At 39.1% G+C, this 15,629-nt stretch overlaps 1 protein-coding gene across 1 annotated transcript in view; it reads right to left on the reverse strand.

The window, feature by feature from the left end:
- The window catches only part of abcc9 (ATP-binding cassette, sub-family C (CFTR/MRP), member 9), a 76,187-nt gene that overhangs the window by 22,103 nt on the left and 38,455 nt on the right, over positions 1-15,629 (reverse strand). The window contains 14 exon segments of the mRNA XM_083999574.1: positions 684-786; positions 2,039-2,131; positions 2,377-2,534; positions 3,242-3,311; positions 5,156-5,307; positions 6,139-6,163; positions 6,165-6,286; positions 6,938-7,011; positions 7,100-7,199; positions 7,313-7,438; positions 8,193-8,330; positions 11,020-11,100; positions 11,685-11,769; positions 11,879-11,980. Of these exon segments, the coding sequence (XP_083855700.1) occupies positions 684-786; positions 2,039-2,131; positions 2,377-2,534; positions 3,242-3,311; positions 5,156-5,307; positions 6,139-6,163; positions 6,165-6,286; positions 6,938-7,011; positions 7,100-7,199; positions 7,313-7,438; positions 8,193-8,330; positions 11,020-11,100; positions 11,685-11,769; positions 11,879-11,980 (1,429 nt within the window).

Here is a 15,629-nt window from a genome sequence, read left to right on the forward strand (position 1 = left end):
GAAACATTAAAGGGATAGTAGCATTTTTTAAAGTGGGGTTGTATGATCTACAAATAGCCCCTAAGTACTTCAATTGCAGTAGAAGACTCTCTGCACTCCTCCCGTTAGCAACGCCAGCCCATAATAGCCCTGCCCAGAGATTTACAACATACAGTACATTGTTGTGAACAGACCCAAAGAAACGGCCTATTTTCGTGGCCTAAAAGAGGTTTTACGTGAAAAAAAATACACAGTTCCATTGTTTGCTATTATATAATTTTTTCCAGCCCTTCAAAGTGCAGGAAAAACACAGTTTTTATTTGGACCTAACCACCTCACGTATCCCTCCGCCCAGGGTTAGCGCCCGCCGATCAGCAGTTGGTTAGGTCCAAATAAAAACTGTGTTTTTCCTGCACTTTGAAGGGCTGGAAAAAATTATATTATAGCGAACAATGGAACTGTGTATTTTTTTTCAGGTAAAACCTCTTTTAGGCCACGAAAATAGGCCGTTTCTTTGGGTCCATTCACAACAATGTATGTTGTAAATCTCTGGGCAGGGCTATTATGGGCTGGCGTTGCTAACGGGAGGAGTGCAGAGAGTCTGCTACTGCAATTAAAGTACTTAGGGGCTATTTGTAGATCATACAACCCCACTTTAAAAAAAATGCTACTATCCCTTTAACAATGTGAAGTGGTTTTCTCACCGTGCGAACCTCCAGCCAGCGGTTGGCTGCAGACAGAAACAGGTAGGCCGTGTTGTTGGTGTCCGTCAGCTCCAACATCCGCTGTTTAAACCGAGCCTCATGTCTGAAACACAAACAGAAATGGAAATGAAAAAAAAAAAAAGGCCGATTATAGACAGTAAAATATTTGTACAGTTGAATCTCTTGAAGTTTTTTTTTAAGTTTTTTTTTATCAGAGAGTCTGAAGCAGAGTCCGTTTGGAGGGAGACCAGTGGTGGATAATGATAATGGGAACCGTCCTGTGATTGCCAAGAAACTGTCTCAACACCAGATTCATTGTTTCTCTGTGTGTGTGTGTGTGTGTGTGTGAGTCTCTCAGTGTTTGTATATTTGTGTGTGTGTGTGTGTGTGTGAGGAAGAGGAAGTCCTCAGGGAGAGAGGAGAAAAAAAGCGTGAGAGCTGTTTAATGTTGGATTATACCGACGATGGGAAAGAGAGTGAAGACAGAAATACAAGGAGATGCAACGAGAGACGGAGCTCATGTTCCTGTCACAACCGCTGACAACCGCATCGCAATATTAACACGATTAATAGAAGTATGAAAGTATTAAAGCTCCTTCAAAATAACGGTAGATGTTTGTATTAAAGCTCCTTCAAAATAAAGGTAGATGTTTGTGTTAAAGCTCCTTCAAAATAAAAGTAGATGTTTGTGTTAAAGGTCCTTCAAAATAAAAGTAGATGTTTGTATTAAAGGTCCTTCAAAATAAAAGTAGATGTTTGTGTTAAAGGTCCTTCAAAATAAAAGTAGATGTTTGTATTAAAGATCCTTCAAAATAAAAGTAGATGTTTGTGTTAAAGGTCCTTCAAAATAAAAGTAGATGTTTGTGTTAAAGCTCCTTCGAAATAAAAGTAGATGTTTGTGTTAAAGCTCCTTCGAAATAAAAGTAGATGTTTGTGTTAAAGCTCCTTCAAAATAAAAGTAGATGTTTGTGTTAAAGCTCCTTCAAAATAAAAGTAGATGTTTGTATTAAAGCTCCTTCAAAATAAAAGTAGATGTTTGTGTTAAAGCTCCTTCAAAATAAAGGTAGACGTTTGTGTTAAAGCTCCTTCAAAATAAAGGTAGATGTTTGTGTTAAAGCTCCTTCAAAATAAAGGTAGATGTTTGTGTTAAAGCTCCTTCAAAATAAAGGTAGTTGCCACCTGGACCCAAACATCCATCCAACAACTTGCATTATTTGGTTTCTCTGAGTGTTTTTATTCTGAAATCTGCTCTATTTTTTATTGGATCAACTCAGAAAACAGCCAGCCAATCAGAAGAAGAGAGGCTCAGAGCCTCCTATAAATAGTTTCGATATAATATAAATTCCCAGTTGTACCTGAAGGCTCTTATTGTGGTGAGACCCTCGGCCGTCTCAGAGAAGTGACAGAGCAGAGGAAGCTGAGTGGAGTCGTCGAGGTCCTGAAGGTCCCTGAGAGAGAGACAGAGAGAGAGAGAGAGAGAGAGAGAGAAGATTGAGTTTATATCTCTTGGTTTTGTTATTTCTAGTTTATACAGAGGAAGAAAACATTGATTTTCTATAAACAGTTGGCAGGAAACTTTTTGGATTTATAGCTGTTGGCTGTTTACTGCAGGAAAAATGATGCTAAATTTATAATAAATTAAAGAAAGGAGGAAAAAAAAAAAAGAAAGAAGCTGCACTGTGGACGGACTCACTTGGACGCGACCCGGAAGTACTTCTGGATGAAGTAGAAGGTGATGGCCAGAGGAACCAGGGCGATCAGAAAGTAGGGAGTGATGGAGGCTATGACGCCGATGGCCGAGAGGCAGAGCAGCGTCGAGCGGGTCAGAGACTCCAGGGTCGGAGGAATGTGCTACAAGACAGAGAGAAAGAGAGAGCCCTTAAAGGGAAAGTTCAACATTTTGGCAACTTGGCCCATTCCCTATAGTCTTAGCAGTAGGTTTGTTACCTTTAATTGTCGGTGCAAGCTATTTTTAGAACGGCGGAGCAGAGCCGTGAGCTGCTCAGAGCTACGCTACGGAGGCTCATGGGATTTCTTAGTTTCCATCATCAAAGTCATCAAATACACAATCCAACAACTCCACAACGCTCTGGTGGACAAGTTGTGACCTGCACATTCACCACGCTATGAGATAATAACACAACATTACCAGACAGAGTTGTTTTAGAGGGAAATACATGCAAAACCACTGATGCACGTTGCCTTCAGGGACATTTTTTCATCAAGCAGTCTCTGTATTTCCCTCTAAAACAACTCTGTCTGGTAACGTTGTGTTATTATCTCATAGCGTGGTGAATGTGCAGGTCACAACTTGTCCACCAGAGCGTTGTGGAGTTGTTGGATTGTGTATTTGATGAGTTTGATGAGGGAAACCAAGAAATCCCATGAGCCTCCGTAGCGTAGCTCTGAGCAGCTCACGGCTCTGCTCCGCCGTTCTAAAAATAGCTTGCACCAACAATTAACGAACCTACTGCTATGACTATAGGGATTATGGCAATGGGCCAATTTGATAAAATGTTGAACTATTCCTTTAAAGTCCACTGGTACCGGTTCGTTACCTGGTCGATGATGTTGGTGTCGGCCGAGAACCTGTTGAGGATCTGACCCAGAGGAGTGATGTCGAAGAACCTGGGGAATCAGAAACATCAACAGGAAATATTCAGGATGTTTTCTTGAAGCTCTGACACTTGAAGTGAAGTTGAAATCATGTAAACACACGCGTCACGGTTGTTTCCATAGAGACAAGACATCTCTGTGTGTGAAACTGAGCTGTCATGTCGGGTAAACTCTGCTTTAATGCTCCTGAAACTGATAGTGGAGCAGATTATGGGTCACTCTTTTGGAAAAAGGCGCTGGCCACTCAAACAATTCAATATTGCGGCAATTTTTCAAGATGGCTTCCGGGTATTGTACCGCTATAGACATATAATTATCAAATCAATTCATTTTGGTCTAAGGTATTATAAGGGGGACCACTAAAAATTTTAACTAACAGATATTACCATGAAACTTCCCAAGTTTATCACTCACATTAAGACAAATATTTTTCATATTACAAGTTTTATCAAATGTTATGTTTAAATATGTAAATGAGGCAATATCTAATGAAATATGAACTAATTTGCATATATTTCCAGAACAGAAATGTGAACAATGGATGAAGCTACTTTCAAAATGTTGTTTTATTTTGTTGACATATTAGAGTCAGAAGTTTTTACAGAGGGATTGTTGATATCTCCTTGTATCACTCTGTAAATGTGAAAATACTGACACCAGCCCTAAAAAAAAATATCTAATTTCGCCATGTTTTTAGTAATAAAATGTTGTATAAATCAGGCTGTGAATGATATATCAACAATCCCCTCTGTAAAAACCTTCAGAATATAGAAAGGGATCAAACTGGAAGGTTTGGTGTCTGTAAGTGCTGCTGAAGTGGAGATTTCTAGCTCAGAGTCTGAGGAAAAACTAATTTTGAGAGAACGGGTCAGACAAACTTTTGGTGAATTTAGGAGAAAACATGGTGAAATCTGATTCTTTTTTTAGGGCTGGTGTCAGTATTTTCTCATTTACAAAGTGATAAAAAGAGATATCCAAAATCCTCCTCTGTAAAAACTTCTGACTCTAACATGTCAACAAAATAAAACAAGAATTTTGAAAGTAGCTTTATCCATTGTTCAGATTTCTGTTCTGGAAATGTATGCAAATTAGCACATATTTCATTAGATATTGCCTCATTTACATATTTAAACATAACAAATTTGACTAAACTTGTCCTGTGCACTTTTCTCTGGGTTTATGATTTCCCTAACAAGATGTATCATTGGTTTTGAGTACCTGTGATCTGCTTAATATCGTTCGTTTATACTGCCCCTTTCTGTTGCCTCTTTCTGGAGCTCTAGCAGGCACAGGCCATTTGGCCAATCAGAAGAGAGAATGAGAACCTCTCCTCTGATTGGCTCACTGTTTTTGAGTGGCGTGTGGTCGGGCCAATCACAGGCAAGTAACTGAAACCTAAGCTGCATTCATAAAAATTGAAAAAAAAAAAACTGGTCACGGTGGGCGGAGTTACCTTGTGTGTGACATCACAGAAAGGAGGAAGTGCTCTCTGCTCGTCTTTAAGAGAATGTTCCTACAAATGGGCGGTGTGTGTTTCTCCATTTATGACCAGTTTGATGCATGGGGCAGTATATACGTGGCCCAGAGACCTCCCCAAGCACGAAAAAATAACCAAAATCACATTTTTCATGCCATGGGGCCTTTATTGTAAGTGATAAACTTGGGAAGATCCATGGTGATATCTGTTAGTTAAAATGTTTACCCTATTCACCTGTAGTTGTCCCCCCTTAAAGGTCTCACATTTCATTCTTATAAGTGTTGTGTTTGTGTCGACTGTCATGTGAAATGTTGTAGTGAAGATGGCGTGCAAGTTGTTGTGTTGGTGTGTGTGTGTGTGTGTGTGTGTGTGTGTGCACCTGATGGGGGCGTGGATGATCTTGTTGAGCAGGTTGTGGTGCAGGTTGGTGGCGGCGGAGAGACCCAGGAACTCCACGGTGAGAGAGGTGATGAGACACAGCGTGATCCCGGCCGCACACAGGATGATGAACACCATCAGGAAGGAGTCGTCCTGACACTGACACACACACACACACACACACACACACACACACACAGTTACACACAGTGGTGTAGTCTCATTTTTTTAAGTGGGTGCACTGCTTTTTAGGTGGGTAAACTGTTCATAGTTGCATCACTGGTGGTTCTCAAACTTTTTTACATCAAGGACCCCGAAACTGACACAAATTAGACGACGGACGGCCATTGGACAAAATTTTGAAGCAAACACCAGAAATACACAAACCATCAATGTACATTTAAATTAGGCGTACATTTTTGAAAGATTATAGAGACATATCTAGAACAAAGTGGTAAAATTTCCCCCCCCAAAAAAATAAATAAATAAAAAGGTTTTTAAAAAATTGAGAAAAAACTGGTGACATTTCTCAAAGAATTCTAGAAAAAGCGAAAAAGTGGTAAGATTTCGCAAAAAATTGTAGAAAATTTCTGTCTCTCAAAAAAAGGGGCAAACAATAATACAATTTTTTTTTGAAGAAACTGGTAACATTTCTAAAAAATAAATAAATAAAAAAAAAAGTCTAAACAATAATTAAAAAAGTGATTTCAAGAAAAAGTTGGGGACCCCCTTGAACCCTGTCAACCCTTCCACTTTGAGAACCACTGACATACTGAAATATTTATACATTTTCAGTGGCTATACTGAGTATAACTGAGTATCACATAGACACTACTGGTTACACATCATCTACCTATACTCTGCTCTCAGATCCCTTGAACGCATCGTGTACCTTGCCCGGCGTCGGCGTGCTGCTGCTGCTGCTGCTGCTGCTGCTGCTGCTGCTGTTGGTGGTTGTGTTGGTGTTGATGATCCCGGTGCCACTGGACATCGGACATTCTGTAACATTCTGGTTGGTCCATTGAGCGAGCCAGTAGTCGATGGCGACGATGACCGAGTGTTTGAGGAGTTTACAGGAAACCATGAGGAAGACCATGAAGAAACCACCGGAGGACATGTAGCACCAGCACACCTGAGAGGAAGAGAGGGAGAGATGATACGTCATAACTCCTTAAAGCCACAGTGCGTAACTTATATCGCCCCCTAGAGGATTTCTGCGTTATTACAACGATACGGCCGGCACCTCAATATGGCGTATGGCCTGGTGTAGAGATTAATGAATTCAATGCCTTTTAAGACTTTTTAAGGATCCGTAAGAACCCTGTTTACAGACACGTAGAAGCTACGCACTATAGCTTTAAATCTCAATATTTATTTGGATTTTCCCTCTTTTTTTTATCTTAAATATGAGTTTTGACTCTTGTTCAAGAAAATTCAGGCTCATTATTTGTGATTGATGTTTCTTTTTTTGACAGAAGCAGCCGTTTCCTTGGTTTTGTAGAATAATATGAGTTCTCTGATAAGACAAGAGGCGACAGAGGAGTTAAAGCAGCTGCTGTTATGAACGTTGTAACAACGTGAAAAATCTGTGACGACTTCCTGAGATGTTGATGTTACTGTGAATTAGGAAAAAAGACTAAGAAAAGTAAATGTTTGATGGATTATTGGGGCAAATTCACATAATGCATATCAAATGTTTTGTGCCAAAATGTTTAATTAGGTCGTATCCATTAGTTTCTGTCCAGATAGAGTGATCTGTATTAGTTAGTAAAACATGTTTTACCTTCCACGGGATCTTCGATCGTCTGTTGGTCGTCGTGGACATGTTGTCGTCGTCTTCCTCCTCCTCTTCCTCCTCTGACGGGAGGAAAATCACATCAACAAAACAAAACAAAACAAACACACAATCAAAGATTTAAAAGGAATAAACAACATGAAACTGAACCTTCGTCCTCGTCATCGGTCTGGTTCTTGGCCTCTCTGGAGTAAAACGCTCTCCTCAGGGTTTTCCTCTCCATTGTCGTCTGACTGTCCTGCTGAATGTCCTACACACACACACACACACACACACATAGAGACACACACAGATGTGAAGTCACGACAGGTTGATGAAACATCTGGAGCCGCAGCAGCAACATCTGTCCTGAGGCGTCGTCACCTTCTCCAGCTCCTGGTCCTGTCGGTTCATCAGGGTTTTCCAGTGGTCGTAGAGCTCCACGTCGTGGGTCTGGATGTCCTTCAGCGTCCCCTCCCTCAGGATGGAGCCGTCCTTCATGGCTATGATCTGCACAACACACACACACACACACACATACACACAACAACAAACACACAAGACATAATGAACAGGTGATAGATCGACAGAAAAGTCATCTTCATTTTTTTTTAAATGTTCAAACAAGGAGTGCTTTGCAGACTCATTTGATAAATTAGTGGTGCTCTTTAGATAAATAAAGGCATTTTATTGATTTAAAGATAGTGCCTAGGAGTTTTTCTCTGTTTTGATATTGTCTTCATTTTAGTTTACCACTGAAAAATTGTGGCCTTTCCCAAAAAATTCCAAGCATGAAAAGAATATGTAATCTAAAAAAGAAGCATTAGGGCCAACAACGGAGATTTTTTTTTTTTAAGATTCTGAGTTAAAAAGTCAGAATTTCTGAGATAAAAACTCGAAATTTCTAAGAAATTCAGACTTTTTTCTCAGAAATTCTGAATTTTTATCTCAGAATCTTATATATATATATAAATAAAAAATAAATCCCTGTTGTTGGCCCTAATGCTCTTCCGTAATCTTTTGCCTTTATAAAAAACGTGACATTACTATGAAACTAACTGCTATTTCTAGGCTGTTTCTTGACATTACTACGCAATTAACGGCCTGTAAATGAAAGGGCTACCTTGTGAAGGTCCTGAAAAAGGATGTGAGGGGTGGAAGCTGATGTATGTGGTGTTATTTGTTGCGATCGTGGTAGTTGTGCTTTTGTAAAAGAGTAAAGAGTAAAGTTATTGCATCTTCGTTTTAGTTTACCACTGCTCACCCAGTCTGCGTGGATCAGGTACTGCAGTTTGTGTGTAACCAGGACGACCGTCCGTTTGTCGTCCTGCAGGAACTTGAGGATCCCCTCCTGCATCAGGTGATCGCTCAGGTGGATGTCCAGCGCCGAGAACGGGTCGTCCTGAGGAGAGACAGAGAAACCATGGAAGGTTTTTAACCCTCTGACGTCTATGATCACACTGGCGTCTTCAAAGCGGCGTAAAAATAAAACTAGAGCGCCTGTTTTCAAACTCTCAGATATTTTTATTTGACTTTAAGTCAAATGACTGGAGATGTTTAATTTGATACAATACTTGATTCAAAAAACTATTTATGGGGGGATGGGATGGGAGGGGAGGGGCAGCCCATATAATCAGATTTGATGATTTTGTGTATTTTTGGGTCCAATGTGTTAATAAAGTAGTTAAAAAATGAATAAAATACATATATTTGAATTGAATATAAATAATATTAACCCTCAAAGCGCCATAAAAAGGAGACCAGAGCTCCCGGAGCTCTGTGTCAACTTCAGTCGAAAGTGGGGATTTGAAACTCTCTCCCAGTTTTTATTTGACTTTGATAAACCACGTAAAATCAGAGATATGATAGTTTTAATTTGATTGTACGAAAAAGAAATCAGATCATATAGATGAAGTTGTGCTGAAAAAAAGAAGATACCAAGTGTGGGCATGTTAAACATATTTTTATGTTTTTATGTGGAGTATAAGAGCAAAATCAAAAGTATTCAAAAACAAAATACCAAAGGAAAGAAGAGAATGTGGATATTTGTAAAAGCAAAGCCTGGCCTTTAACTGAATCCCCTTGATCTCTCTATACATTATAAAATATGTATCTGTTTCACTTTAGCTATTTTATTTCATTTTCATTCGTTTTTAATTCATTCATTCTCACTTTATTTTATCCCATTACACTTAATCTATTTATCTAATTTTATCTACCCTCCAATTGCAAAAGATTGAGTGTAAGATAGCGTTTCCTCGATGCATCTGTTTTAAAATCCTTGTTTGAATGTGTATGTGAATGTATGTGGGCCCTTATATATCATAATTTTTATCATATAAAGCACTTACGGAAAAGTGCTGTACAAATAAAGCCTGATTGACTGAAAGAGGCTCAAACCTCTAAGATCAGAGCGGGTGATGTACTGGTTTTAATTCAAGGTAAATCAGACACATTATTGACAGAAACTGAAGCAGATTAAACGTTTGTGATATTTGTCGGAGTCTGAATGAACTCCTCTTTCCACCTGATTATTTCTGGATAATAGAAACAGGGATAATAACCTCTGCTGCTAATTGTTTACGCCATAAATTCCTCATAAATCTGCTCTGTGGCGTTTGCGATGTTTGTGTTACTGGGCGGGCAGCGGCGGCGGCGGCGGCCGGGTGTCCTATAGCGCCTTAATGGAGCCGGTGTTATGATTATTTGACGCACTTGACCATGACGTACGGACTGGAGATCACATATGGAAACACGAGGCGCTGCACGTCCACGAAAGAAAAACATTCCCTCCTCATTTTTAACGTGACACACGCAGACATAACACAGTGAGACGATGAGAGCTTCTAATGAGGGATGTTCGCTCGCTGCTGGACCACCAATTAAAAAAAAAAAAAAAACTGTGATGGCAACAGGAAATTATGCAAGCGGAGCACTCAGAAAGATAAACACATGACGGCACAGCGGAGTGAGAAACAGACACCTCCTCATCCCAGAGGCCGAGCGACGGGTCCGACGTGATGAAGTCCAGTCAGGAACCAGGACTCAGTCTGAGGTGTCTAAATACTTCAGATCGTGTTTTTGTGAATGTTCAACAGCTGGAGAGAAGCAGATGTGATGAAGGACAAGAGAACTTATAGTATTCTCTCTACTACGTCTTCCCTGAAGCTTTGTCATGAGTCGTTACTACAAAATAAAAGCAGATGCGCAGCTTCACATATTGTATGATAACATCAGCATGACTCACTTTTCCTCTTGTTAACGCAATAAGAAATGTATTCATTAACACAAATCTGAATCTCAAAGTTAAAGGGATAGTTCAACATTTTTGGCAAATTGGCCCATTGTCATAATCCCTGTAGTTTTAGGAGTAGGTTCGTTACAGTGTTAATTTTGTCGGCTATTTTTCAATTTAGTTTTAGTCTTAGTCTTGTGTCAAATGCCCTTATTAGTTTTAGTCATATTTAGTCAGCTTGTATTCTTTTTTGTTTAGTCACATTTTAGTCGATGAAAAGTCTTGGCATTTTAGTCTAGTTTTAGTCGACTAAAATCCAAAGTATTTTAGTATAGTTTTGGTCAATAGTCTTTTTTTAGTCTTTGAAAGCAGATTGACAGTAATGTTAATCACAATCATCATGAAAAAAACCATCGTTGACGAATATTTTTCGTCTCGTCTCACAAAATTAACACTGGTTCGTTACCTTTAATTGTCGGTGCAAGCTATTTTTAGAACGGTGGAGCAGAGCCGTGAGCTGCTCAGAGCTACGCTACGGAGGCTCATGGGATTTCTTGGTTTCCCTCATTAAACTCATCAAATACACAATCCAACAACTCCACAACGCTCTGGTGGACAAGTTGTGACCTGCACATTCACCACGCTATGAGATAATAACACAACGTTACCAGACAGAGTTGTTTTAGAGGGAAATTCATGCGAAACCGCTGATGCGCGTTGCCTTCAGGGGCAGTTTTTCAGCAAGCAGTCTCTGCATTTGACTCGATTATTGATAGGGGAGTAACGAGGTGGTTTTGGGCTGAAGACAGGAAACAAGGCGTTCGATCACCTCAACTCAAAACACATGAGGACTCACCAAGAAGACGATGTTGGTGTTCTGGTAGAGAGCTCTGGCCACACAGATCCTCTGTCTCTGACCGCCGCTCAGGTTGATGCCCTGAACCACAGAAAAACAGAGAAACATCACATTACAAGAGATCATCATTATTTGTGCTGTTTCTCAATGCTTGTTATTATATGTCCTGTTTGTTTGCTTTTGTTTTCTTGCCTGATGCCATTTTATGTCCTGCCTTGTAATGTCTGATATTGTTTGTGCTAATGTCTTAGCTCTGTGTGCTACTTGCATGTGTTTCTAGCTGTACTTTCCTCTCTTGCTCTTCTTCTCCCTGTCTGCATGTTATGTCTGCATGCCATGAGCTTTTATTATGCTGTATGTCAGACTTCTTACCTGTTTTACTTGTTATTATGAGCTTTTACTAGGTAGATTGTTATGTAAATTGTGTTTTAAAAGTACTTAATTGTTGCCCCTTTTTTTTTGGTTTTTAGGTTGCCTTTAACATCTGGCCAGGGACAACGGACGAAAACTAGCCTTGTTGGCTAACTCTGACCCACTTACAGTTTTTCTTTTAACTCTGTTGATTAGTGGTGCACTGTCCCTATGAAATAAACTAATAAATAAATAAATAAATGAATAAATCATCAAGTGTTTCTTCGTCTTTGCAGAACTGGATCGCGCCGTACCCGCTCTCCGATCTCGGTCTGGTCTCCAAACGGCATCAGGTCGATGTCCGGCTGCAGAGAGCAGGCGTCGATCACCGCTTTGTACCTGAGAATAAAAACACAGAATAAAAAACACACAATAAAACAACATCAGAGGAATCGAACATCACTGATCTGAAGCCTGAGTGAGGACCGAGCTGGTTTTTTTTTCTAACCTCTGTTTGTTGAAGGGGCTGCCGAACGTGATGTTCTCCTCCACCGTGGCGTTGAGCAGCCACGACTTCTGCGCAGCGTAGGCCACCGAGTATCTGTTCTTGCTGGTGCATCATGGGAAACAGAGGCCAAAGAGAGGGGAAAAACAAAACAAAAAACACGTCAGAACTACAAGTCCTGTTTTCATAAAGCTTGGGAGCAGGAGCGCTGACTCTCACCGAATAAAAGTCTTTATCATCTCAACAGCGTTCGTTGTGTCTAACTAGATTTAACGCATGTGTGTTTGTATAATTATATATAATATAATTACACCAATACACTACATCATTAGCAGGATGAGACGTCTGGATAAGATCTACTGATTAAATTACTTTTAATTAAGGATAACAAGATTAGAAAGGACACAACTGATGCACTTCAGTTACACTACAACATGGAAATATGAACGAGATTTTGTGTTTTTAATTAAATGCAAAGATTTGTGTTTGCAAACTGGTGAACTGTGTTATAACCTTCACCAAGAAGGTTCTGTTCATCAGCTGTCGTGTCTGGTTGTGATTTTGTCTTGTTTGTCATCAGGATTGCACAAAAAATACTAAACCAATTTAGATTGAACTCAAATTTTCAGGCCAATCTGAATTAGTTTCTATGAATGTGATATTTTGTTTCGGTAACACTTAAGATTAGGGAACACATATTCACCATTAACTAGGTGCTTATTATATTAACATGCATATAAGGAGCTTACTAGCTCCTTATTAGTAATTATTAAGCACGTATTAACACCTTATTCTACCTCTATTACACCACGAATTAAGATTTTTCCTGATATTAACTCCTAATTATCGCTTATTCATTGTAAATGAATGCATTAATGCTATCTACGATACTAATTCAGAGTGATAAAGGAGGAATTACTGTATTAATTAATGAATAAAGGATAATTAGGAGTTAATATCAGGAAAAATCTTAATTTATGGTGTAATAGAGGTAGAATAAGGTGTTAATACGTGCTTAATAATTACTAATAAGGAGCTAGTAAGCTACTTATATGTATATTAATAAGCACCTAGTTAATGGTGAATATGTGTTCCCTAATCTAATGTGTTACCTTTATTTCTAATGGATTCTGCTGTATGTTGTCTGACTCTGGTCTTGGTGGAGGTCTTGACTTTCTGTGAGCTCTTCATGTGGGTTAACACAGGTGAACACAGGTTAGCAACGAGTCACGGCATCTATTTCTATTTCAGCAGCACGTCCACAAATCACCTCCGTCTCTAAATGTTTCAGGAGTTGTGAGCTTTTTTAGTTTTAAATAAATAAAAAAAGTGTTGAGGAGGGAAGTTCAGGTCAGATCAGAGCTCCTGGTCCAATCAGCTTTATGAACACGGCACCCAGATTTTTAAAATAAAATAAAAGAAAGACAGGAGGAGGAGGAGGAGGAGGAGGAGGAGGAGGAGGATTATGTTTCTGTCAAACTCCACTGCAACATGGAAGAGATGTGGGAGATAAATATGGATCATGGATCAAAGGTTAAGGATGAGCTGCAAATCATCGTCAACAACAGCAACAACAGCACTGCCACTGACATCAACACCAGCAACAGCAACACAAACACAAATAAAAAACATCAACAACATCAACAACATCTGTAGCACAGCTGCTGCTGGGAGTCTCATTGTTTAGCTCCGCCCCTCAAAAACTCTTCTAAACCCAAATTCCAGACTTTTTCCAGACTTCTCGGTAAAAAAATTCAAATAATTTGTGATATTTACGTAAATAGATGTGCATAATATTAAAAGAAGCATGCAATTTATCATTTGTTTTCATCATTTTGAACAGGAATGCCGTTATGCAACCAAATCATTTCCAGGAGATTGTAGCTAGGTACAATAGCGCATACAAAATAATTAAGCCAAATAACTTCAGATAAGACCAAACCAAGATAAGATAAATAAAATAAATATATTTCCATACAATAGTTTCCATTTTCCAGACTTTTCCAGACCTGGAAATGTATAAAATCAAATTGGAACCCCGGATATAATTTAATTATTGTCAAAAGTTTGTTGCACATTTGAGCTTTTAACGACTCCAGATACAGAGTCTGATACAGATATGTATGTACTTGTTTTAGTGCATTAACTACAAATATTGTACAGTAAAACATAGAAAATACATTTTATTTTTGCATTATTCCATTAAAAGAACTATTGAAAATATAACTGGTAAATATTTATTTGTCTTAGACCAAACTTACTCTAATTTTGTGAGGGTCACACGATTTAAAATGTGAATTTATAATTTATAAATCTGTGTTAAACTGTCACTGTGAGCTTGGAAATAACTAAATCTATATTATCAGAGCATGTGTGTGTTTGTTTGTTTGGACTCCCAGCAATAAAAGCACAAACCACTGCAGCTTTAAAACCAACGACCATCTCAACACGATGAGCAGAAGATAGTACCACTACCGACCATCTGACGGCCGATGTCGTTGTTTCTGAACACACACAGATAAACACGACACACAACGCCGCTTCAACACAAAGATTTATAGTTCATCTATAATAATAATTATAATAATATTCATGACAAGTAAGACTTTAACTTTACGGTGTGAGTGTGTTTGCATTGCACAAAATTTGTGAACAAACTCTGCACATTTTCCCACAATTTTAAATTTTTACGCCGCTCTTATTTTGAAATATATTTACTTTCCTGCTTCTTTGCTCTGTGAAGTAAACTGAGCTGCAGTTTGTCTACAAGAAAATGCTTCATAAAAGGTTTGATATTACATTTATGTATTCAAAATCAATCTTAACAAGGCAAAAAAAGTGAATATATGCATAAATTACATGATAAAAACCATAATTGTAGAATAAAAAAGTAGTTTATGTGTGTGTGTTCAGGAACAACGCAGCCTGAGAAATCCTTCTGAGTGCAGTTTACAACAGTACTGTCTTCTGAGGGAAGAATGGGAGTTAAAAAAAAGATGATGATGATGATGAAGAGGAGGAGGAGGAAGAGGAGGAAGAATGGCGGATGAGGGGTCAAAAGGTCACGTCAGATGTGAAGCAGGAAGTAGGAGACGGGGAGAAGAGTGAATACCTCCTGATGTCTTCGTCTGTCTCCTCTGTCCCTGACCAACTGTCAAAATCACGTCAGTGTGTTAGACAACGTGTGTGTGTGTGTGTGTGTGTGTGTGTGTGTGTGTGTGTGTGTGTGTGTGTGTGTGTGTGTGTGTGTGTGTGTGTGTGTGTGTGTGTGTGTGTGTGTGTGTGTGTGTGTGTGTGTGTGTGTGTGTGTGTGAGCAGTTTGTGTGTGTGTGTTACATTCTTTAAATAAAAGACAAGAAGGTCCAAGAGAAAGAAAGAAGCTCGAGCAAACAAACAACAAACTGGGTTTTCTGACGGAGGAGACACAGCAAACATGGAGACAGGAAACAGAAGAAAAGACGGAAAGACAGAAAGACAGAAGGAAAAGTAAAAAAAATAAAAAAAATCCAGACGATGAAGACGTGATGTTGACATGATGTTAGCTAAGCTGCCAGATGTTAATCACGTTAACCTTCCCACCCAGAGAAGAGGAAGAAGAAGTGTCAGTGATGTGGTCATTGTCTGTCTGTGATAATTAGGTTTAGTGGCTTCATCCACAACGATGTGTCGAGTCCTGTGAGTGTGTGACGGTGTTAAAGGTTTATATGTACCAACTGGTCAACTGGTTCATTGGAAACATGAATAATTACTGAAA

Source organism: Trachurus trachurus (genome assembly GCF_905171665.1).
Source record: "Trachurus trachurus genome assembly, chromosome: 23".
Lineage (NCBI taxonomy): Eukaryota > Metazoa > Chordata > Actinopteri > Carangiformes > Carangidae > Trachurus > Trachurus trachurus.